The sequence below is a fragment of the Lytechinus pictus genome, chromosome 4, assembly GCF_037042905.1.
Source record: "Lytechinus pictus isolate F3 Inbred chromosome 4, Lp3.0, whole genome shotgun sequence".
Lineage (NCBI taxonomy): Eukaryota > Metazoa > Echinodermata > Echinoidea > Temnopleuroida > Toxopneustidae > Lytechinus > Lytechinus pictus.
The window spans coordinates 28,969,016-28,996,142 of record NC_087248.1 but is presented as its reverse complement, the minus strand read 5'-3'; the positions used below and the strand labels follow the sequence as shown (position 1 = coordinate 28,996,142).

Genomic DNA, 27,127 nt, shown 5'->3' with positions numbered 1-27,127 from the left:
CAACCGTAATTGAAATTTTGTTCTGATTAAAGCAAAAAAAAAAAAGCAAATGACCCCCCCCCCTAAAAAAAATGATAATAATTGGTAAAACTTCTGCAAATTGTCATTTTTTATGATTCATGTTTGGGATTTTTTTTTCAAGTTTCTCGGAATATAGCGCATGTGGGGAGCTGCTTGATATAACATCAAAAATCAAAATCAAGATATCAAGTTTGCAAGTCTGTTTAATTTTTTTTGGTGGATTATTTTTTTTAAACCAAAACTTATTCAAAAAGTTTCTAGAATTTGTCTGCTTTTATTAAATTCAAATTGACATCAAGAAGGAAATGCGTCTTTAAAATTTAAAGGGGAAACCATCGTACCTAGTCAATGTGGCTTATGACAAGGACAAATTGATTATGTAACTTTGGTAAACCACTTGAATATTTACACTTTTGACAGCACATTCTGACCCAAGAGTAAACAATTTCTCTTTGCTCGTGCCCCAACATAAACAGAAAATGACAATAACCCATTTATCATGAACATACAGTGCAAATACATACAAATAAACAAATTAAACAAATTTCAGTAGAATATAAAAAGAGATTTATTCAAAATTGATCACAGATTTATTTTCCAAATGAAATATCCTCTACAACCCCTCTACAGAAAACCCTGTGTATCAGCATAAAAACATTAACTATCCATAAATTTTTCATCCCGCTACACCACAATTACCGTAGCTAATTCTTTCACGATTTATAATATATCGCCTACAATGAAAATGCCAAACTCACCTTTATACACTGTATTTCATCTACAAACATGTAGGAATGTCTGAAACATGTCAAATTTAGACAAAGTCTACCCCAATTTATGCATAAGTTGAAAACAAATCAACTTAAATTGTATGCAGTGTACACAAGAATACTTGTAGCTGCACCCCATCAACTTGCCTCAAATAAAATCATCAAACATAAAACAAAAGAGTGGAAAAGACAAAACAAACACAAAACATCAAATGAAATTACATACTCATTATCAACATCATCACCTGCCACTTTAACCCTAAAAGGACTGGGCTATTTGAGATCTCTTGAGGACTGGGGGGGGGGGGGCATGATGGCCCCCCTTCTGATACCGGCCGCCGTTAATGCGATCGCGCTGAAATTTGGCAAGCACATTCTTTACCACATAAACTACAAGCCAGTTTAAAAAAAAATTGAAATTGATAAATGGTTATTTTTTTTTTATTATGAATAAACTGCAAATTTATTCATGAAAAACATTTTTTGCATATTTAACACCCAATTTCACTTAAAATTTTTTTTTTTTCTAGATGTCATCTTTGTAATCTAATTTAAAGGTTTCCAGAAAGAAAATTGCGAAAGCCAATTTGTTCCTTATGTGTTTCTTTGTTTTTAGAATTTCTTATGTATTTCTTTGTTTGTTTCATTGTTTTATTCAATGTAAATTATTACCGACCATTTAACAACTAAATCAAACCCTAAATTAATTAAGCAGTCCAATTAGAATGGAAAATAATCGCCCTTTTATGAATTTCATCTCCCATAGACTTTGTACACAAAGTATAAAAATGAGCCATTTTCAGCATGACTTTGTCTCGTAAAATATTGTAGCGTTGCGATGCTATACCTGTATGTCGTGAATTTGGTCTCAAATGTTGCATGAGACTTCAAAGAAAAAATTTCGTGTGGCGTTCTTTTTGCGTTTCAGAAGTATCGCGTGAAGCGTTGGGGGGGGGGGAGGGCCATGATGGCCCCCCCTCAATGCTTCACGTTTAGGGTTAAAAAGAATGAATTACCATACTCACATTTTGAAGATAATCATCACTTACATAAATACTTTCATACACTATTCAATATAACATGCACTAGCATTGTTTTTTTAAAATGACTAATAATTTCAAAATATTTGCATTGTTTTTTGGCAAAATAGATTAAAATTATTTAGTATCAACACTGATTATACCTTTCATTAGTTAATCCATTGGCATACATAAATAAAGTTGGCCTACAGATATAATGCTTCTAATACTGTAATCTTAGTACATGTATGCAGTACTGTACAAGGGGTGAACCAATTTCTTTTGATTTTTTTTAATTTACTTCATCGAAGTTTTCCACTTTCCCTGGAATTCTTTTCAATGCAATTTTTACTCTGAATGAAAGTTGTTTAATTACATTACAGTATCATATAAAAATAGTATGAATATAAAGATATTTGTTTAACATGGAGAAAACAACATGCACTGTGATTTTGTAAGATTTGTGTGTGTGGAGGGGGGGGGGTGGTAGGTGAATGCCCCTTCCCATTTGAGGGGGATCCCCCACTTTATGGCCCATAGAATATACCGATTGAAGGATTCGTCTCAGGTCAACTGAACACTGTCTTCATACAGATGACATTACCCACAGGATTATGTAACATTCTTTTGGATCAAATAAATGAGGGAATGAAAATGAAATCCATATTTTATGAATTGAAATGGAAATCTGAAATGGATATACTCCAAAGATTCTTCTTAAAGCCTAATTGATCGTTGGCTGGCAACCACTGTGCAGTGCCAGATCCACATTGTTCTATCCCTCAAATGGTTGAACGCCAAACAGAGTAGCAGCACCTCCCATCTTTTGATGTTTATTTGATCTGATGTGGCTAACCGGGGCTTGAACCCCCGACCTCCTAGTTGTGAGATGGGCCCTTTATCGACTGAGCAAACACACCAGGGGCCCGTCTTACAAAGATTTGTGATCGATCTGATCAATCGCAACTATGGAAAGCCAGCAAAGTCAACATATAAAATGCATGTTTGTTCAAAAAATTGTCCATATATGAATGTATATGCATAAATTAATTGATTTCTTGACAATTTGGTGTGTTTTCCTTTGTTTACAAAGGACATTTTGCACATTTCCTGTAGAAAATATTATGGATTTCCATAGAGCTACGATTGATCCAATCGATCGTATTGGAAATCCATTAGTGTCATAATTTTTTCTACAGGAAATTTGCAAAATGTCCTTTGTAAACAAAGGAGAACACACCAAATTGTCAAAAAATCAATGAATTCATGGATATACACATATTCATATCTAGAACTTCTTTTTAACAAACATGCTTTTTATATGTTGACTTTGCTGGCTTTCCACAGTTGCAATTAATTGGATCAATCGCAACTCTTTGTAAGATGGGGCCCTGATAACTGACTAAGACATGCATTCATCATCAGTTTTCCTGAAAACTCTTAAACACAGATCCTGAATCTCCAAACTTTGATCCTTTGCTTTGCTTGTCCCAAATGTAGTTATCAAAATGAGTAAAAGATAGTATAAATATTGCATGAACCTATTTCATAATTTTAAAATAACACCCCCTCATACAACAACAACATGCATTTACACATAAGCCCTCTATCCTCTGGTTAGTAATAACAAGCGTTCATGTTAGTCTGGAAGCACAGACTCAAAGTTGACACTTAAACAAATTATACCAAGTCAAGGTGTGGAGACTAGACACTCCAAACCCCCTGTGTCAAATAAAGAAGCAGCCACTGTACAAGAGCGAATCTAGTCTACTACTTCAGACTTTGCACTATGCAAATTGCAACCACTACGGGTCTGTGCCTGCAGACTATATTCATGTTTTCTCAGCAATCGGGAAACATATCCGCACCACCATATCAATTTAAAATCCGTAAAATATCCATCGAGGCAACAAGCCGACAATACCCGACACCACATTCATACACACACATATATCCAAGGTTGCAATTATTATTGGCATTATAAATAAAGATTGAACATGTAGAAAGCATGAGCTAGTTATCTATCCTTGTGATGCGGATTTCAGCTATCGGTTTGCTTCCAGATTTCGTAGAATACCCACCTGAAAGAGGAATGTCTGTCAAGGAAAGTTGACAACTGTAAAATATATAATTGATTCCCTGTTTGCATATGTGACCTACCACCCCAAAACCATCAACAAGTTGCCAGGTAAGGTTCTCTGTCAATAGCCAAAATAGTAATTTTGTCTCCACCCCCCCCCCAAAAAAAAAAGCTTATCTGAAAGAGTGATTCTTCTTCTTCATACTGTAAAAATTTGAAGTCGTGAAGTTGAATAAAAGAAAAGAGTTTCTTGGGCACTTCTTTTTCGGACTGCTTGGAAGTTTCACTGAGATTACACAGTATGCATTCTCATGCCTGAGTCAACCCCAAGCTTCAAACCTTGTTTTCTCCTATTTTTTAAGCTCTTGCTGAATTTCCTCTGCATTCAATCAAGTAATTGTAATGGTTATTGTTGGTCAATTTTAACATATTATATATCACTTTAAAGCTTAGGAAATAAATTTTCAAGCTCAATAAAAATCTCAATATTCATTTTGGTCGACTTAATGTTGGTTTTGGGGTGGCAGGTCACATATGGTTTACGATCATCCAAAGGCCACAGCACACCTTACGATTGGTCTGTGAGTCCAACATCTGGTCACAGACTGTGACCCAATGTTAGAATGTAATGTAGTAAGATTTGATACAAATGCAGAGACACGGAACATGTTACTATGTAAAGTTCTAAATCCTCATTGGAATACTTAAGTTCAAACCTGTGACAGTGCTTCAAGTATAAATGACACAATAGCGATAGTTTATTGGTTACCATTTGAAACTAATTTGGCTTTGTGACAACACCAAACCAGCCAGAACACCATACTTGAAATGCAGACCTGCCAACCTCTGGGAATGAAAAACTGTATTCTGTGATAAAATAAACTGTATTTTTCCCCAAAAAAGTGTATTTCATATTAAAATGCTTGGCGCACTCGCTCATCGCAGCGCTCAAGCTGCAGGCAAGCTAAAATGCGCACTGCTCTTGCATGAAAAACAAATACATTGAAACATCACCCTGGTTTAATAAACAAAATGATTGAAAAAAAAAACAAGTTACCTGAAATTACATTGATCCAATAACCATATTTGTGTACGTTTAATGAAATAGAGACATATAGAGATGATTTTTCTCAATAAATTACGATTTAGTAAAAAAAAAATTAAAAAAAAAATTATTATTTTTTACAAATTTTTTTTTTTAAAGAAAAAAAGTACTGCCGTATTTTGGTTGCAAAAACGTACTAAATACGCTTAAAACGTACTGGTTGGCAGGTCTGGAAATGATGCTGGTGTTGGGATTGACATATTTCTGGCAGTTCGTATTGAGCGCGAGCGTAGAACGCCATCTGCTGAACCGAACTTCACAGCTGGTGTTGACCATCTACGTGTAGTTTGCCCTTCACCAACACCAACCCCCATAGATTGGGAATATTGTGGTTTTAAATTCAGTGTTAGTGATCTGAAGCTCACGATCATTAACAGGCGGCGAACAGGATGAAACATCCACATAGAATTAGTTCTTCCTGTTGAGACGAGTGCAAATCATTAGAGCCCTATAAATTTTAACGAATATTAATATTTACTCTTTTGGAAATTTGAAGGTGATTTAAGCTTTTACTTCAATTTCTCCCCGATTCACTTTTGTTGTCAAGACATTCTCACTTAAATCTATACGATTAGCAGCAGAGGAGTGACTGTGATGCCATAGGCTATCGTTAACTCAATTTGTATCATAATTATGAACCTTGGATATTTGAAGATGATTTAAGCTTTTACTTCAATTTCTCCGCGATTCACTTTTGTAATCCAGACATTCTCACATACAATGTGTAAAATCTATATGATTAGCAGCAGAGGAGCGACTGTGATGCCATGAGCTATCATTAACTTGATTGGTATCGTAATTATGAACCGAGCTTGGTGTTGGAGCTCGGTTCAACAGCCTTTTCACGCTCTCAACACTAACACCAAAACCAAAACTAACACCAAACAACACCATACTTGAATTCCCCTATCTTCTTTCAGCATCGAATTACAAAGGATACATTTCAAGGTAAGATGGAACACAGACATTTTCCTTGCTGAATCCAACTTTGTATTTCAGTTTGGTCAGCTGTTCCTCATACATGGCCAATGCTGACTTATTATTGAATCCGTTGCCCTGAAACGCAAAATGAGAGAAAAACATGAGTCAGTGTCCATAGCTCTATGAAACAGTGTTTCATAAAGGTATTGTGTTATCTACATAGTAGGACAGGTGAACCTTTCTTTACTACATGAGATACCCCAATTTTCTCTGATTTGACATTAAACAGGGGTCCACTTTGTCCACAAAATTTCCTACATTTCCCGCATCAAATTTACAAATGCATTCAGGTGCTTCTTACCAACGTTGATTTAAATCTACACAGATTGGACTTCAACTATAGCTGATTTAGCACCCAAAAAAGAGTCGATCATTGTTAAGTCAGGAATAACTTACAAATGGATTTCATCATGCTTTCGGGAACATGAATGTATTAATAGGCAGACAAACATTTATTTATTCTCAGTTGACTTTTTTTACCTTAGAACAATCTGTATGGACATACCTGAGTGAAATATTTCCCGGTTGGTTTGAGAAGTTCCATTGACAGTTCTAGGATTAGGCGGAGAAAGTCCCATTGGTTTCCTGCATACATGTATATGAAACGAGATGAAAAAATAACATACTGTAATTGAGTATGGCTTCCTCTCTCTACAATAGGATCACTGAGAAATAAATCATGTTGAATTGTCACCGAAAAAACAAAATACAATAAAATCATACTGGTTGGCAGCTCTGCACAACACATTCCAATTCAACACTGGTCGATTTATTAATCTCTCACACCTTCACATGAGGACAAGCAATTTTTGTTGTGAAATGATCGAGCCTTTCACCCTTGACATGGTGAGTGTGAATCTACTATATTGTCAAACACACCATGTATATGAGACAAGTTTGAAGTTGATTCGACCCATAGTTCTTGATGAGTTTGGGAGAACATGCCATATTCAATAATCTCTGAGACCTTTGTTTTGACATAGTGACTAAAAAATCTATAAAAGCTATCATCATTCACATGCATACAAGAGTTAAAGATCAAAGTTTTACTTTGTGAGGGCAATCCTACATTTGGCAATGATGCTTGAAAATTACAACATTCTGTAGACAACTTTATTCAACTGGAAGGTTCTGATTTGAACAAATTGTGTATAATAGACATTGAGTTGAGTTACATCTTTCCTGTTAATTAGGTCTCACGGATAAAAGATTCTTAAAAATAATTCAAACTTCCTCATCTACTTTTTGATGCAATGTCTTTTAAAGGACCATTCTACTTCCAAATCAGCTTTTTGTTCCTTCTAAATTCCTCTTAAGAATATAACAACTGGATTTAATATTTCTTCTCTCTGAACAGAGAGGTAACAAGAGCATATTTGGACCGGCAGCCTAGCATAGCCCCACCTCAAGTCCTGGGGAGCGTTTCACCAACATTTTCATCCGACAAGTTATCAGGTCTGACAACTTTCCTTGATTATGATTGGCTGAGAGGCACTGTTACCACAGTAACTGTCGGATAAAACAGTACTTGTCTGATATACGTCTGACAAGTCCTTTTATGAAACGCTCCCCAGAACTGCTCATATCTGGCCAGTTTATTACCCATAATGCACCATTCTAAGCAATGTAGTCTTGTAATAACACACAAATTCACTACTCAACATATGAAATATCATAACTATGTTACCAAGTGGCAAAACAGGTACCTTCCTACTCAAAAACATTGTTTTTATGTTTATACACAAATAAAATTGGCTAATTTACCCACTACATCACTAATAGTAAATATCAAAGGATATGTATTAAAGACTAGCAATTTGAAAGGTCAATGTTGGCCAGTTTGCTTCCCCTTTAAAAAGACCCTTCATTCTATCAACAAACTACTTAATAATAATAATAATGCTCAATTCTTGTATAGCGCATCACACATAGCATAGCATGTCCCTATGCGCTTAATAAAGAAATAGTAAACATAATTTTATTGCCAACTAGTAAATACAAATCTGTATAAACATATTTTTATTACCAATAAAACCACATTTCCAAAGCCACTAAATAGATAAAATCTGTATAATCAGCTATTCAATAGTAAGAAAACAGACATAAAATCTGTATGAATGTGATCAGTTGATTTTTTTCCTTTGAAAACAATTATTTAACAAAGGCATCAGTACAAATTACACGTACAAGTTATCTTTGTTTAAGTTCAAACCCGCGTCTTAGAAGAAACAAATGCATGGTCACATGTGAGAGCACAACCAATCAAACTTGTAATTAAACTTGTAATCCTATAAAGATTTTAATGGTATTGTTAATCTTTAACTTATTATCTGTAAAATGAAGGCACATACATGTATCAAACAAATGTCAAGTCAAAGTTTGTCCTGTAATTTGTGATGGGACAAACATGAAAAAAGACAAGGCGACACAACATTTGCTCCTGCGACAATTGCTCCGAGCTTCATTTTGTCTGAGATGTACATGTAGGATCATGGTTTAGGGTTGCAGTAGGCTTTGGTGTTAGATTTCGGGTAGGGTGTAGTGTTACATTCCGAGTTGAAATTGGTCATTTGATTAGAGCAACTGTCGCCGGAGCAAATGTCATGGAACCCCCCCCAAAAAAAAATAAGGGCAAGCTCTTTCCTTATACTACAAAATATAAGTCTTTTAATATTTTATTTGTATAGCTCTAACAGAGAAATACATGTTTCAGATTTAACTAATTGATTCAAACAATGAACTACTGTTATATTCGACCAATAACTTTCATCAGGTTTATCATGAATTTTAAATGATATGGAGACACAATTTACCCCAATGTTCAGATTATATGCCAACATTTATAAACTTGATTGACATACCTTATCACAAATAAAACACTCATCACGTTGTTGTCATTTGATATAGGTTCATTATCCAAAAGAAATTTCCAAAGTTTATCAATGCTGTTAAATTGATATTTTATTGAATCATAACTCCATTACAAAGAAGTAATTACATCCAAAGTCTCTTATTTTGTTGAAATAGCAGAACACTGAGTGCGACAAAGTAATAAATTAAAAATAATATAGGATTTTTATTAGTGCACATATCCACCTTGTTACGTGCTCAAAGCACTCCTATATTTAACCGGCTACGCATGTCATTTACATTTTGATAATAAGATTGGGATGATGCAACTTCAGGAGCAGAGTAAGTCAGGATCAAGTTTACCCAATTCTGAAATTCCAATAGATTTTCTACAGGGATCATCCGGTTCTGGTAGGTATAAAATTATGGGCAAAAAAACAAAATCTACCTTGGTCTTATTGATGTCTTTTCTACTTTAGTGCTAGATATTTGACTAGCACATAGGACAGGCTTTCTATTTGCAGCCATAGGTCTTTTTGGCTACATTGCTCATTGAGGTTAGGGCATGGTGGGAGGTGTGAGATCATTTGCATTTAAATATTAAAGACAAATATTAGGAATGCCCAACAGAATTTCAAATTAATGCAATTTTTGTGATGAAGTGTATTGTGTGTAGAGTACTTGAGAGATCTAGAAGAGTGTTCTTTTTGGGCAGATTTAATTATGAGTATCTTTCAAATGGCATGCCCGAGCATCACAAATTTGTTCTTTAAAGACTTGAAGAAAAAGTCACAAACCACAGCGATGAGGGCTTTTTATGTTGCAAAAATATTGTGTGAAACATGAAAAAGGGGGGGGGGGGCAAATTTTTGAAATTGGGAATTTTTTCTTACCATGATCTTGGAATGGACGATTTTGCTTCAAACTGGTGGTTAAGGAATTTTTGTTCTTTACGTACAAATATCTGCATAAAAATTAGCATTATTATTTTCCCATTCTAGCTTGGGCATTTTCCATATATATTCATTGCATGGTGAACAAGAATATACATTACTCAAGTGACTGCTTTTCTTCTTGTGAACGTTATTTCATTTGTCATACATTTCCAAATCATATCTGGAGTTAAGAATATATCAAAAAATATCAAAAGATTTCTTCAGCCTGAAAATTGATTTCAAAGCAGTTGTAACTAATACAGAAAGAAAATAAATGTCAAGTAAAGGAAATAATACAAAATGACAAACTGACATTCCTGATAGAACTATACACTACTAACCAATTGCTGACAAAGTTGTTCGTCAAAGGTAATAGTTGCTTTTCCATTTCACTTGAAGAATGGATTGTTAAAAAAAGTAAATGTACATCCTGTACATGTACCAACACTGCCCTTTTCTCATGTTTTCTAAACCCCAGACTATTGTTAAATTTGTAGTAATCCAGGACTAGTGGTAGTCATTTGTGCAGGGCAAATTATCCTGTACTAAAAAAGTAGGGTTAGCCCCAAACCCTGGACAAAAGGTGGGGCCAACTTGCCATTTAGCCCCACCTAGAGAACAGGGTTAAAGGACAAGTCTACCCCCAACAAAACTTGATTGAGAGAAAAATCCAACAAGCATAACACTGAAAATTTCATCAAAATCAGATGTAAAATAAGAAAGTTATGACATTTATAATTTATTGCTTAATTTCACAAAACAGTTATATGCACATCCTGGTCGATATGAAAATGAGGAGACTGATGACATCGCTCACTATTGCTTTTACAAGTATATATGAAATATGAAGTATCGGGAATTCTAATTTTCTCCTTATAATCATATGAAACAAAGTTTTATTCATCCCTGAACATGTGGTACTACCATTGTTATAACTATTATGGTTCAGTAAAGTTGGTCCATAATGTTCAGTAAAAATTGAAATATTTTTTGATTCAAACAACAAACAACTAAAAAAATAATGAGTGATGGACATCATTGACTATATAATTTGCATGTCACTGAGTTGTGCATATATCTGTTTGTGAAAAATAAACAAAACTTTAAGTTGTCATAACTTCCTTATTTTACATCCGATTTTGATGAAATTTCCAGTACCGGTATTATGCTTGTTTGATTTTTCTCTATTGATTTAAATCAACATTTTCTGGAGTGGACTTGATCTTTAAGGAAATTTTGCCTGTGAAAAAACAGTATAACAGTAACCAGCTATGTGACATAAGTTTTCTTTCCCTTTTCTATTTTAGGAAATGGTCCATCCCCTTCATGCACGAAACTACATAATCCTGATATAGTTCTGCTAAATCAATGGACTATATTTTTTGAATGCTTAAACGTACATGTGTGGTGGTAGGCAGAAACTACAACCTGGTCACACATATACATGCATTCTGCATGTATGTATCACAAGTAAACTTGTTTGGAATGAGTAATAGTTGTAAATATAGAGATCTTCAATGTTACCAACACAACCTGAAATTGAGAACAGGAGCTATTTGTGATTTCAGGTAGTCAACATATACACAAGCAGGATATTGTCAGGGCTTCAACTGCAGTGCTGAATCTAGCTTGATATTTCTGAAGGAATACTTTTAAACACTGAAAGGTGGTGGAGGGTTTTTCAAGAAAATCAAGTCTGGTTTGCCAGCAACAAATACTGACGGATCGCTATACATTTTGTGATACAAGTAAAAATGGCTTCGTGTAAATGGCATGGACTGATATCAGTCTTCACTGCACTGATGATGATCTCACTATGTAAATGTGATTCTATTCTTACTGTTACTGAGGATGAGGACGTCACACTTGAATTTTTATATCCATGTGACAGTTATAAAGTGACAATACAGAAAGCAAACGGGCTTCCCTTTTACGATTCAAACAATCAAGATGGACAAGATCTATACTTGCCCATCTATGATGCTGATAGGTTTAGTGTGGGTCATGAGAATTGTTCAGTTAGGGTTTTCATAAGTCCTGTAAAAAGAGGCGATGAGGCAACTTATATCTGTTTAGCTTATAGGTCTGGCATCACTCACATTGAGTTCACAAGGGTAAGATTAAATGTGAATTACCCTCCAGGTAAAGCATCTTGTTCCTTTGAAATAAGTGCAAAAGCCGGTTGGGAATGGTTACCACTGCATTGTACAGCTTCTGTTGGCACTTTGGAAGGGGAGATTCAATGCTACCAAGATTCTAAACGTTTGCCCCCTCAAAGTAGACTAGTGAAAGCTAAAGAAATGTTCGAACAGACCATTTTGGTTTCAAAAGAAAGCCCTGTATTCTGCTGTTCTTCCAGACTTAATAGTCAACCTAAAGATATGTGTGACTGTAGGGATTTTACATGGAAGCCATTGAGGAATAGTTCACAGACTAAAACAATCGTTGACCCTTGTCCCCTTACTACACCACACCTGTCCACAACATTATCCCAAACCACAGCAAGAAAAGTTGGAAACACTCAACTTCTCCAATCTGAAAAATTACAAAAAACCATGGAATCAGCAAAACCAATAGATGCAAAAGAGAGTCAGAGTGTTAAGGTTTTGGCATTGATATTTGGAAGTCCATTTGCTATGTTATTGTTAGTAGCACTACTCAATATACTTGAGCAGTTTCTTAAAATACTGAAAAAATGCCATATGAAAGAACCAGCACATACATGTACACATACAAATGAAGCTCAAACTCAAACAAACTTTCATCAAGAGGAAGAGAGGAATCCAGCTTCCTCATTAAATCGAAGTCAATGGGAGAAATCTCCAAACCAAAGCTTTTTGGCAACATTTGTTAGTAATGAGTTTAAAAAGAACGATAGTGCAACACCACTGATATCAGACCAGGTATAAAAAAAAATCATGGAAAGGATTCTAAGAACATATTTCCAATAATAGGCAACTATTTCTAACAACAATATGAAGAAGAAGAATCAGAAGGAATAAGAAGGAAGAATAAAAAGGAGGAGAAGAACTAGGTCCATATCCTTTCTAAGTTATGATGACATTTCAAAACCTTAACCTTGGTTAAGATTTCAATGTTGACGACGCGGCCGCCATCGCCAGAAAAGCGGCACCTACAGACTTGCTCTATGCAGGCAAGACAAAAATCATTAAAGATATAGTTTACCTCTTGGTTCTGTGGTAATAGGAATAGCTGTTAGGTCATTGATGATATAGTCAAACATCTTGCCTTCTGTAATGTACTGTTGCATTATGGGTATACAGTCTGCTACTTTAACCTGTAAAAATGAAGAGATATGTGTGTAATAAAGAATTTATTTGAAAGGTAAACTACTCATGTTTCCAAATATAGGCTGAATGTACATTTTGAAGGAAGAAAAAATATATAGCTAAAACTGTACATAGAATTACAAACAAGATTCTTATGTAACCCTTTTTATAAAATCTGTATCAAAGCCCTTTACACTTTTGATGCAATAAAATGAACAAAGAACATGAAATTAAAATTATATAAGAAAACATAAAAGATAATAAATAAAAGTAACTGGATATAAAACTATGTTGCAGGATTATTAACCCTAATTCTCCCGGGGGGGGGGGGGGGGGGGGGGGGGGCATTATGGCCCCCCCCTCGACAATTTTTGCGATATATCTGCTTTAGCATTCTAGGAGCTTTATTTAGTGAATCAGAGCAAAAAGTATGATTTCATGAATAAATTAGCATAATTAATTCATATAAAATAAAAATATATGAATTCAGTGAAATTTACCAATGCAACTGCGTAGATTACGTCATTCTCTACCATCATGCAAATTTTCGTTGTGATCGCGCAATCCACGGCTGAGATCTTAAGGGGGGGCCATAATGGCCCCCCCCCCCCCCCCCCGGGAATGACAAGAATCAGAATACCCCGGGAGATTGAGGGTTAAGAGCTGATTTTTAAAATGATTTTTGAATTAACGACCATCACATTAAAAACAGAAGACAATAACAATATACCCAAAGCTGGGAGAATTCACTGAGGAATGATGGTGACCTTTCTCGATTACACACGATCAAAGGAAAGAAATCAATGTATGAACCAGGAGTTTTTACCTCGAAAATCAGTCAATTTTCAGAGAGTTTCCCTGACTATCAGCCTGGAGATTTGGCATCTCCGATATACCCACATACAAATATTTACTCATGTTCATGGAATAACAAAATGTACTTTTCGTCAATATAATCACTTACATTTGAATTAATTCAAGTTCATTTTATTCTCGATTCAAATTCACACGACTCCCCTTCCCCCCTTTTTTTTTTTACAAACATAGGAAATACTTCTGAAGAAATTCAAAATGAAGATGACATAGGGGAACTAAATAAAGTCCTAAGTGTCTTGTTATAAAGTGAGATTAACCTCATAATTGTCTCCTGTCAGTGAGTCCATAGAATCATAGCAGATCCCTCGTAGGTGCTTGATGGCAGCATCTATGACAATCTGATCTATGTGAGGTCGGAGGTCAAGGGTTAAAACTAAAACATGATATGAACCAACATACTTAATAATAGTTGATTAGATTGGACAGCTATGGTCTCTTTGCCTCTGCACCATTTCTGTATGGTTTTCATGTACAACTGTCCATAGGTGCTCATTTTATATAAAATTGACATCGCTTTTTTTCTTTGTAATGTAAGGTTGCTTAAAGTATTTCTTAATTTTCTTCTTATCAGCAGGAAAAGGAAAGATTTATCAGTAACCATTTTTAATGCAGGTTAAGCTTTAATGAACATCATGAATTTTACAAACCTTCATCATTTCTTGTATATACATGTATGTGTTTACCGTAAATGGGATTTTTGGTATCCTTTGTAGTTTTTGCAAAAGAATGAAATAAAAAAATAAACGTATGATGTATATTTCCTGGGCTGCACATGTAAACAGCCCCTTTTCAAAAGATACTGAATTCATTCTTGCATCTTTGCAGAAAGTTGAATTTTAATGTGTCCCAGATTTTAAACAATTATCAATGTAATTAGATACGTCTGGTTCATTTTCAACATGACAGACATTGATTTCAAGTTACTACTTTTGTTTTAGAAGTAAACATTTGAATATTCATTAACAAATAATTTGATAGTAATAAAATATCAACTTAGTTGCTTTTGGCTCTTCACATAAAATTTCAATGACTTGGAATGTCATGTACCCACTTGTTTTGAGTGTTCGGTATATCTTGGTATTAAAGGAAACCAAAACCCAAGAGAAGCAATCTTATTGGAAAGAATAAAATGAGAGGAACAATTTAAAAAAGTTTCATTAAAATCAGTTATGAAATAAGCAAGTTATGGACGTTTAAAAGGTCTTGTTTTACTGTTTATGGGATCCTCAAATTGGCAAACATGCTTCAAAATGGCTGATTTTGTGGACAACTCTCCATTCGTTTTGTACACAATTTTTCAGATTTTCCCCATTATCTTTCAAATTGCATATTGCCTCATTCTGAGCATAATACATGTCATGGGAAAATATGATTCACAACACATATGTCAATGTCAGGAGGAAATGTTGTGAAATATGTAAAATAAAGGGGAAAATCTGAAAATTTGTGTACAAAACAAATGGAGGGTTGTCCACAAGATCAGCAATTTTGAAGCATGTTTGCCAATTTGAGGATACCCATAGAAAGTACAAGACTTTCAAACGTCCATAACTTGCTTATTTCACCACCAGTTTTGATGAAACTTTTTTTTAGATTTCTCTCATTCCTCTCATTGTACTCTTTCCAATAAGATTAATTCTCTTCTTGGATTTTGGTCTCCTGTAAGGATTTAGTATAGTATTTACTCAGTATTGAATTGTTAGGAGCTCTTTTAGATGAAACTATTTTCAGTTTATATATCTATAAAAATTGCTAAATATTAACTGGTCAATTATAGTATACTACTTTAACAGAAGTAAACTTTGTTTGGAAACTCTTTCCGCAATGAGGTGTATTTCAATATTCTATTCATGTACTTTTATTTTGTGTTCCGGACATGCATAGGCTTCAGTATTTCAATATTCTATTCATGTACTTTCAATTTGTGTACAGACCATGTGTAGGCTTCAGCAATGCAATATTCTATTCAATGTACTTTCATTTTGTGTTCAGGCCATTGGTTGGCTTCAGTATTTCAATATTCTATTCATGTATTTATATTTTGTGTTCAGACCATGGGTTGGCTTCAGTATTTCAATATTCTATTCAATGTACTTTTATTTTGTGTTCAAGCCATGTGTTGGCTTCAGTAGATGTTTTGTTGATACCTTCAGGAAATATCAAATAATAATTTTGCTCTGAGTATAATGAATTAGTATTTTGGGACATCAGAAGAAGAGCTCTCAACTACATGTAAGTTCTGTACAGTCCTATGGCAAAATCTGCTACAGATTTTTTGTGTAGCAATGATGATAAAATATGGAGCAAATTGAGATGTGATACATGGAAAATCATCATGATTTCATCTCATATTACTGTAAAAAAATAAATAAAAAAATATCATGATTTATTAAAAGCTGCTTATAATCGAATGATTGATGAGTATTTTTGCATGATGGAAGTCATAATTCACTTATAATAGACCATGCAGCCCCCCAAGAATCGATTTGTACATGGAAAATTGAAATTACATTTCACTCATTAGCATAAATTCATCATATGTACAAATGTGACTAGTTGAAAATAAAACTCATTATTCTAACAAGCACAGCTGCTGTAATTGTGCAAACTGTAATATGATACAGGTCTTTAAAGTGTGTGCGAGATGAAAACATCTGTGAAATGCTAATAGTTGTTGGGATGTAATTGTAATGGGTCTGTGTTTTGGTGTGTGTGATTGTATGCATGTGAAGGTGGTACTTGTATAGCTGTTTCTCCAAGGACAGTGCACAAATATATTCTTGACAGAAATGGTCAAGAGCTTAACTATTGTCTTCAAGAGTAACAAATATTGGGCGCTATTCTATCGACTGTCTAAGGACAGGGAAATGACAGAGAAGAAAGTACTTCTTCCTGAATATCATGAAAATAATAATAATCTGCTTTTATATAGCGCTACATCGGAACGACGTCTCTAAGTGTTTTCCAGATATATTATTATCAGATCCTGGCATGCACGCAAACAACGTATGCACTGCCTCCACTCGCTGGGGAGCATTCCAACAAGACTCAATTGCTAGACATATAGGCTTTCGCATCCTACCGGCTACCCATTTAACACCTGGGTGGAGAGTGGCAAAGTGTGGATTGACGCCTTGCCAAAGCACGCTAGGCCATGGTGGGATTCGAACACACGACCCTCTGACTACAAGGCAAGTGTCAGAACCGCTATATCACGCACTTCCACAAAAAGAGTTTTACTGCTCATGAATAAATGATTGAAACCATCTTTCCCTTAATTTTCTTTTTTCTACCATTCAAAGGATATTTCCACCATCGTGATAAACTTTGGGTTTTCTTTGAGGACTTCATGCAAGATCCCTCCATCTCCTCCTCCTAGGATGAGAACCTCTTTACCGGTGTAAGACTCTCTCCCGTTACCCGTGATGGCTTTGGTGTATGCCAGGTCACTCTCAGCAAGATCTGTATTGGAGTTTGGCAAAAGAAAGATAGTCTTGAAAATCATAAAGGGTTATTATCAAAATGAAAAGAAAACGCCACATTTCCTGAAAATCAAGTCTCAACAATCATTTGGCCCACAATCCCATTCAAATGCAAGAAGTATAACAGACAGCCAAACTGTTTATGTGGTAAAGAATAAGATGCCAAATTTAAGCGTGATCGCATGAATGGCAGATGAAATCAGGAAGAAGAGCCATCATTGCCCCCCCCCATTCCATAATACATCTCAAATAGTCCAATCCATTTAGGGCTAAAAACAGCATCATATGGTACCACATTGGGTGATTTCAAGTTCAGTGTTGGCCTTGGTGTTAAAATTTGGATTGCTTCCCCTAGCTCTAAAACTTATTCTGAGTTTGAAAAACTGATCCAGATCACATTATTGACATCTCAACAACTAGTGAGTGACTTTTCGGGACCATCTTCATTTTATGTTTGGTGTTATAATCGTGTAAAAATTGACCTAACACCAACACCAAAAGGTCAACACTGAACTTGAAATCACCCATTGTTGTAGCTCTTGATCTATAAAGTAACCTTGATTTAGACCTCTTGGTTTGTAAAAAAATTAAATCTAAGCTGAAAAGGCAAGCATACTGAAGACCTCCAACACATTTAACCATACATGTATGTTGGAACATGTATAGTATCACTATAAAAAAAAAGAAACCTGTCCCTTAGAAGAATGCTTATTTAGCTTTACTTGACATCTTTGGTACACATATAATTTGGCACTTATTTTCTATTAATTTAAGCAAACACTTGGCTGATTATTTAATTGAATTTTGACTTATTTCTATATCATTACCACAAATAATATTAACATTTAAGGCTTTCCTCAAAGCTATTGGCCCGAATTCACAAAGGTGGCTTTTAAAACCATCGGTTGAACCCATGGTTTATGCAGATTTCCTGTATTAAATATGCTTATTTACCACGTATATTAAAAAAACTTAACTTGAAAAATATCCAATGCTGATTTTGTCACAGTACGCCAAATTGACGCCTGTTACCATGGTAATATACGCTATTTTATTCATGAGTCCACTGTTTGGAGAGTGGAGTGTGGACTCATTAATTCAAAACAGTGGACTCATGTATAAAATAGCGTGGATAACCATGACAACAGGCGTCAATTTGGCACACTGGGACAAAAGCGTGCAACAGCATTGGACATTTTCTAATATACATGGTAAATAAGCGTAATTTATACAGAAAATCTGCATTTATAAACAATGGGTTCAACCGATGGTTTTAAATCAACCTTGGTGAATTTGTGCCATTGAGTTTGACATCAAAATGGTCAAAGCCATGCATGGTAACCACCATGGTAATAAAAAAAAACTTATTGGGCTAATGTTCCTTTGCACTTACTTGGATCATTGTCCAAAATCAGCATGTTGCCATACTGTGGCGAATGCATGATCTTGATATTTTGATATTCTGAGTCCGCTTCAAACGTCGTAGCATCAAAGTCGTATTCAACAAGCCTCCTGTCCGCGGTTGGAACGTATCGATCGATGGCTGCACCTCTTGAAATCTCTGGGAACCTTATGTAGTATGACAGACAAGGTATAAAGTAAACACAATGATGAGCGTGATCGGTTCATCACGGACGGACATTTGATAGATTTTGAAAACTTTGAAGGCTTGTAACAAATTAGGAATAAGATGAACATGGTTCCTTTTTGTTTTATAGTGAAGGGTAGGACAAAGTATGCTGAATGATGAAAAAAGTTTGTTGCCATGGTTACCTACAAACATAGGTAGCCACTAAATGTGCCATATCACGGACGGACATGATAGAAATGTGGTTTTCAGAATTTTTGAACATTTTTATTGTTTCTATCTAAATAGCTTAACTTTGACCAATAATTGTTAATGCAACTTACACTCAGGTATGTTAGCTTCTATGTTCAGCATATTGAATTCTCAACCAATATCAAACTTCTGAGAGAATTGCAAATATTTTCCATCATGGACGGACATCTCGGACGGACATCACGGACGGACACAATTAAAATACATTGGAAGTACCTTGTAAGAAGTTCTTATTACTTGTTTGGGGGAACAAATGCTATTGTATTGATGATTTGTACATTTTTTAATATGATTAAACAATATTAGTTGCACAATCAAGTTGCTACAACTTGATTTAAGTTGTAGCAACATGATTTCTATGCTAGACACACAAAATAATCTAGCCATATGATTGCTTTTAAACACAGTTCTTTTCAAAATCCAATATCCTATTAAATGCACATTGTCTTCTTTTCAATTTAGAGAATACTATAATTGGTACCAAATCAACATCCAGTGGATCAATGATCATGTTGATACTATTTACGATACATCATGACGATACATGTTCATACATTTTTAGGCATTAATTTTCGAAGAGCACAGATTTTTTTTTTTATGTCCATTGACTAAATCCAAAAGATTCACAGGTTGCTGATCATTATGCTTGTTTGGTAGATCAAGTATAACCACAACACTTGTCCAGGCTCTCTTCAAATTCATCTTTTGTCCATATTAAAGTGGAGACACCCCTTCACATCAACAGCCCTCATGTATTTAGGCCCTGACCGAATCCAAAATTGAAATCAGATACCAATTAAACTTCTAAACACTGCAGTGCAAGCTTTATATGAATTGTATGCATTTTCAGATTACCAGATCAGCAATTTGCCCAAAATTAGCTCCAAAATGGACTTTAAAAAAAAGAATTCTTGTACTTTTCACAAGCCTCAGGGACGTGATGTCATGTTCTATTAGAAGCATTGTAAATCCATAGGTTTGTACATGGAAAAAAATGATGATTTTTTTTCTGCTTATCAGAATATGCATTCTACTTTCTTCTTTTCCATCACTTTCTGCAAGCTTCAATTGATGAAATATACAGCTTTTGACTTATTCTTGCTCTATTTCATTTCCAGCTTTTTGGCATACATGTAACTTCCAACTCTATCTGCATTCCAATTATGTTTAAAAAAAATTTCCTGACAACAATTAAGCCCCAATAACAGCCAAAGAAAGAAATTGTGAAGAGTTGTAGGTTTCCATCCATTTGAGTTCTGAATAATTCTCAGTACCATTTTTCACTGCAAATTGGAACTAAAATTAAATTCATAATCTGCTCAGTATTTGCTCATTGTCTGTCCTTGATGAAATTAATGTCCGTCTGCGATTATTTTGATTGATTTATGATATGGATAAAATGTATGGATTTTAGCTATATTCAAATGAAATGATGTACAGTGTCTAGTGAGATGCTTCTACACACTTTTATTTTTGTTTTTATTCTGATAAAGAATAAAAAGCTGAATCCATACAGATTATCCATATCATAAACTCAATAAAAATGATCACGGACGGACATTAATTTCATCACGGACGGAAATTTCAAAATGGAATGTTAAAATCTACCAGAAAAATCTATTTCCCATATTTTTTCTACTATTGATGATAGATTAATGTTCAGAGTAAAAGAAAATCCAAACCAAATTGGAGTAACTTTGAAAACAATAAAAGTAGAGTGAATTGAGTTTGAGTGAATTTACACTGTCCGTCCGTGATGAAATTAATGTCCGTCCGTGATCATTTTTGATTGAGTTTATGATATGGATAAAATGTATGGATTTCAGCTATGTTCAAATAAAATGATGTACAGTGTTTAGTGAGATACCTCTACACCTTTTTATTTTTTATTTCTATTCTGATAAAAAATAAAAAAACTTTTTACATTTTTTTTCATCACGGACGGAAATTTCAAAATGGAAATGTTCACACCTACCAAAAAAAATTACTTCCCAATATTTTTTTTCTACTTATTTATGTTTGATAATAGATTAATGTTCAGAGTGCAAGAACATCCAAACAAAATTAGAATAACTTTAAAAACAATAAAACTAGAGAGAATTTAATTTTAGTAAAAATGTCCGTCCGTGATGAGAGGTAATAGCACCCCCACGAATAAAATGGACTATTCCAGTACTTTCGGATTTATCAATCTTCATGAAACTGAGTTATTTGAAACCTGAGATATCAAAGATTATCTTAAAAGCAATTTTGATAGAAATATCTAAAAAAAAAAAATTCACCTCAATGCTAACCCTTAACCGATCATGCTCTGATACAAAATAAAGAATGTAAAGTATGCTGAATTTTAACATGATATTAATAAAAACAAAGAATTCAATAAGTTTGTTTTCGGTAAGATACAAAGTTTCCTGGCGAAAGTTGATGAGAATGTAAAACACTGTCTTTGATAATCTGGGTCCCGAATCACAAATATTTACAACTATGGTTAAAATTTTCTATTATCATAACTGCATGTAAGTATTATGGAAATATTGCTTTTAATTGGCTTCAGAGAAATGTTACCATGGTAATTGTCTTGATGACAAAGTTAATGATAATAATAATAATAGGCAGGTGTATTTTGCCATCTACCTCAGCAATCTATTCCGAGGCACATTGTTGTCATTATTATTACCCGGCCTTAGCCCGAGCTGCATTTCAGCGCTCGAGCATTCAAGGAATTAATCCTATTATGAAAGTTAACATAGTTGTAACTCTTTATGACATGGGTCTCTTAAAACCTGAGCTATGAAAAGTAAACTTATGACATTAATAACTCTTTGTGCAAATAGTGGAATTTATGAAAGCACAATATTAGGTAGTTTTCGCAAAAAATAAATGTTTTATTCAACATCTTCATCAATCAAAATCAAAATCGAATATCAATGGTAATAGAATAAAAATCTTAAATTTCAAGGTCAGGTCAATTCGACAAAAAGTTGATTTGAATAAATACAGAAAAATCAAACAGACATGGGTTTTATAGTGAGCGTGTCCTGGTCTAGTGGTTCTGAATCTCGCCTATCAAACAGAGGGTCGTGGGTTCGAATCCTAGCCATGACGTGTTTTCCTTCAGCGAGAAATTTATCTACACTGTGCAGCACTCGACCCAGGTGAGGTAAATGGGTACCGGCAGGATGTAATTCCTCAAAAAGCTGTGCGCACCAGAATCAGTAGATTAGCTTAGCCGGGGTAATATAGGAGCGCCTTGAGCACCAAGCAAGGTGGATACGTGCGCTATACAAATCCCATATTATTATTATTATTATGACTAGTGGACCTTGCATGTACTGCCACCGGAAATTCCAGCTATTGCCTTCAGGTATTAAAGGCATTATCTCACTTTCCCTGGACTGACAATTTGCCTGTGGCTACAAGGGCTTGGTCAAATTATTCATTGCTGGTATTTGCTTCCCACAAAGAAATCTCTGTTTAAACAGGTATTCCCAGTGCTTTCCCATAGTCTAGATAGGGGAGAAGATAATTATCCACTCCTCATGAAAGTTGGTGTCCATATGATATGATTATAATTCTGTAAAGATTGGATTTCATAATAATGATAATACAGTGCACGACACTGGCACTTGTCCGACGGTCCAAGACCAGTAAAAATTGCTGTTGGGCCAGTAACTTTTCAGAAAAAGCCAGATTTACTGGTCCGACATGACCAGTAAGATTATATCTACTAGTATCTGATACAAAATATATTTTCTTCTATTTTGTAAATTAAAAAAATGGCTCTGGCGCCTCAAAAAATGGCTCTCATGAATTATGTTGTGTGTACTTTTTTTTTTTTTTGGGGGGGGGTAACAATAAACAATAAAAGACAGCAAAATAAACTCAAGTATTTTTTATATTTTTTGGTACCAGTAAATTTCAGGTTCGGTCCAGTAAAAAGTGGGTATGTACTGGTCCGACATGATCAGGTCCCACCAGTAGAAAAAGAGGGTTATTGTGGAGCCCTGGATAATAATAATGATAATGATGGTGATAATAATAATAACAATGATAATAATACAACTTCCTAATATAGCTCTTTTAAAACACTTTGTCCCTATAATGCGCTCTACAAACAACGCAGCATAATTGTGCTAGCTTTAGACGAGAATTATGCGTACTGTGTTTCAAGAAATGAATTCTTGCCAGGCCCCCATTAACCCCACCTGGGTTTAGAACAGAACAATATTGATAAATTTCTTGCTGAAGGAAATGGAAGCCTCGTACCATGACCCTCTGATTAATAGACACGAGTCATAACAACTACACTATGACGCCTCCTTTCAAAATAGACCTGTTCATAGTTACCTCAAAGGCAAGTTTGTACTATTGACCTTTCCATTCTTCCATCAAGTTAGCAAATTTCAAAACAAGATATTACGTAAGCTAGCCTGACATAGCAGGATGCACAAATAGCAAAGACCAGCTGACCAGAATAGCATAGGCTATCAATGAGCGCATTATGAAGGTATTTGTTGTATATTTATACTTTGAACGAATTTGCATGTTATCATGAAAGTTCATCTGTTTTGGTTGAAAATAACATAAAGTTGAAACTTTTGGTCTCAACACAAAGAAAAAAAATTTAATGTTGGAAAATTACAATGTAAAATGTACTTTGACAACTCTTGAATACAAGTTGATAATGGATGCATTATTGCTTTCCTGTGAATCTAGTGAAAATACACCAAAAAAAAATATGAATAATCAAGACAGCAGAGTTGGTGCTTATCTCACTGAATGCTGAGCCACTATGCCTTTAGAGTATAAATGTCAATGACCTTCTTATGACAATGCGCAGAATGGAACTACAAACTGGCTTATTGGGGACTTAGGGTGTGTTTTATTTCAGTTTCCAAATTAAAACAGCAACATGGATCATGATTGAAAACATGATTATAAAACGCAGATATAATGAGAAACAAAGGTTGTGTTAAATGTCCACTATTCCCGGTCATAAAAGTAAATGTCTTTCAAATCACGATTCAGAAGAAAAGATATAGGTCGAAAAAGATGCGTTTGTAAACATGATCAACTCAAATTTACGATGTTAAGCATCGCGGATGCAACATTGAACACAATTGCGTTTTGAAACGTCTTTAAATTTTCTCTCGCAGTGGAAGCCTACACAAACAGGTGCCAGAACTGGCCTTTCTTGTGATGGGTCGAACTGAGCACTAAAGCTGCGCTAACGAAAGCGGGAATTTAAAGACGATCAACATAAACGGCTTTATATTTTCGACACTGAATGGTGCACCGCTGATGGTGTCTGTGTTCGGTGTTTTGGAATTGAGTTTTCAATCATGATTCATGTTGCTGTTAAAATCTGAAAATCGACATTGAACACACCCCTAGCCTGCTGTAGCTGTATCACTCACAGTTTGCACTTCTTTGGGTTGAGCACTTTCTCCACTTCTTGTTTCAATGCCTCAATGCTTCCATCATCAAGAACAGGTGGACTCTCCTTCAAGGGTGGTGCCTTTGGGCATCTGTCATAGTGAAAGGTCAAGGTCACCAGGTCAGGGCGGTGACAGTTGAAGATTGCCCATCTGTGGAGAAAGAGTTTGGAATCAGGATACAAACCAGAATAAATACAAGTATCTTGTCCCAGACCCCACTGTTTTTGCTTTTGGGCAGTTCCATAAAATATGTACATCCGACCCCATATATGTTCAGTTTCAGTTTCAGTTCAGTTTAGTTTATTTCACTTCCATTTTCTGATAATAAACATAACAAACAACCAAAAAATTACACGGGGGCGGCGGGCGAATTCGCCCCGGAAAGTCCAAAAAGAGCCCCGGAAAAGGGCTAAAAACATTCACAAGAGGGCGACTGCAAAACTCATAATCGCCCCCGTCAACACTGTATATTCCACAGTGGCAAATTGTCCATAGACTGTGTACAACGAATAGACCGTCTCGGCTCAGCGAATCGGAGACCGCTGATTGGCCAATCGCGCAGATCACGTCATGACTACGTGGTCGCCAAAATAATTCCTTCGGACTGCGTGCGAAAGTATCGATAGCGATAACGATATCCGGTCACATTGTCTACGCGGGAAATGGTCTTGGTTTGTGATCGGATCGCTCCAGTATCGATCGAAAATTATCGAGACTCTGCAATTTCATGCATATTCACGCGACGCTCCGAAACCCGGAAATCAATTGACTTTGTACACGTTGCGATAGACTCTACAAACTCCAACGAACACGATGCTATATCAACGCTAATTCGTAAGATTTTGACCGAAAATCAAGAAGTAATCGAAATTCGTTTACCTGTTCGGTATCGGTGAGAAAATAGATCCTCCGAGAATACCTTTCATAATTCATATAAATTATAGGAAAGTGAAATTCTAGGTCGATTTTGGTACGAGGTGATAGAGTATTGCACACTTGTTTTGGTGGAATACTGTGTGGGGCTATGGAAGGCTTGCACTGCGCATGCTTACTATATTTTCATTCATAAATTGGCTCTCGGCAGTGGCTGGATGACGTCATGTAATAAGCTGACCAGCATCCCTTCAATGAGGCACACACACACACACACACACCCTCACACGCAAAAAGGCCACGAAATAGCTCCAAAAATTGTAGCCCTGGAAAGTGGAAAAAGAGCCCTGAAAAATGAAAAAGTAGCCCTGGAAAATTTTTAAGTTTCTCCAAAAAGAGCCCTGGAAAGAAAAAAAGTAATTTTTTGGTTGATAACAAACATATATATACATATGTATAAATGTACAAAACAGAATAAGTGTCATAAGAATACTTCAATAATCAATTAACAAATTCGTAGGAAATAGATGAAATGTATACAATTTTTGTTCAAGATACATTTTGATGATTAGACAAATTATAGATAACAGTTAGCATGTGAAAATGAAAATGAGGGAGTTATTAAAAAGCGAAGCTTGTAATTGTAAGTCCCTTAGGATAAATTTGTTGTAATCTTAATCTAGACCATATATGAAGAACGGCAAAATAGGTTTGAATAACAAGGAAAAAAAAGGGGGGAGCAGTAACTACATAGGTTAGAGGGATAAGGGAATATTAAATAACTGGGGGAAAAAACAAAACAAAAAGAAACGATTATGTGCCCAGCACAAAAGGAAAGGGGAGGAGAAAGAGAAATAGGGTCGAGAGGCAAGTATCGTGGAAAAGATAAAGCAGTTCATGTGTTTCATACATTGTACTCATTAAGGAATGAGAGTTTAAGGTGTTTTTTGAAGGTGTTTATATTTCTATATTGTTTAAGGCTTTGGTGAATACCATTCCAGTATTTGGGACCTGTGTAAATGATGGTTTTTTTGTGCGAGTGTGGTTCTAGTCAGAGGGGGTGATATTGATGTTGTATAGCTTGTCTTGTGGGGTATGTATGGATGTCAGTGTTTTTGGTACAGAGTGAAGTAATTGCGGTGGGTAATTCGTTTTTTGATAGCTGGAACATAAAAGTTCCAAGGTTTAGGAGATAGAGATCGTGGATTTTTAGTATTCTATTTTTTTTTAATAACGGGCTTGTATGAGCACGGTATTGGGCATTTTCCATTATTCTAACAATTCGTTTTTGGAGCAAAAATATTCTATTAGTAGGAGTGGGCTATAAATGGGTGATTTTTGGTTTTACTGTGGGAACAGTTTTTTTGTGTTCCTTTTACCTTATCTCAACATGAAATGACAATATTTTTTGTCTCGGGTCCGAGAAAAAAGTGTGCCGGGCCAAAATCCAAAATGGCCGCCAAAACCCCCCAAAATCACAGTTTTGGCCACAACTTTTTTATTTGGTGGTCATTTTCTCTGGTTTTGGTGTCTATTCATATGTTTTGGGGGGCAGGCAATTAGTTTT

General features: G+C 35.2%; 2 protein-coding genes across 2 annotated transcripts in view; one reads left to right on the top strand and one right to left on the bottom strand.

Annotated features, from left to right (window-relative positions):
* Window positions 1-565: 565 nt before the first annotated feature.
* LOC129258674 (spermine synthase-like) overlaps window positions 566-27,127 on the bottom strand; it is a 38,736-nt gene continuing 12,174 nt past the window's right edge. Inside the window, exons 3-10 of the mRNA XM_064098781.1 lie at window positions 24,667-24,837; window positions 18,803-18,978; window positions 17,235-17,389; window positions 14,185-14,274; window positions 12,948-13,059; window positions 6,482-6,561; window positions 5,936-6,051; window positions 566-3,891 (exon numbers count right to left, since the gene is read on the bottom strand). Of these exons, the coding sequence (XP_063954851.1) occupies window positions 3,852-3,891; window positions 5,936-6,051; window positions 6,482-6,561; window positions 12,948-13,059; window positions 14,185-14,274; window positions 17,235-17,389; window positions 18,803-18,978; window positions 24,667-24,837 (940 nt within the window). The 3' untranslated portion in view covers window positions 566-3,851. The remainder of the gene's footprint in view (window positions 3,892-5,935; window positions 6,052-6,481; window positions 6,562-12,947; window positions 13,060-14,184; window positions 14,275-17,234; window positions 17,390-18,802; window positions 18,979-24,666; window positions 24,838-27,127) is intronic.
* On the top strand, window positions 9,127-12,733 carry LOC135153917 (uncharacterized). Its single transcript, XM_064098780.1, has one exon. The coding sequence runs from the start codon at window positions 11,516-11,518 to the stop codon at window positions 12,668-12,670; it is 1,155 nt and encodes a 384-aa protein (XP_063954850.1). The 5' UTR covers window positions 9,127-11,515; the 3' UTR covers window positions 12,671-12,733.

Coding starts and splice junctions, on each gene's coding strand:
- LOC135153917 (XM_064098780.1), top strand. CDS start 11,516: ATGGCTTCGTGTAAATGGCATGGACTGATATCAGTCTTCACTGCACTG.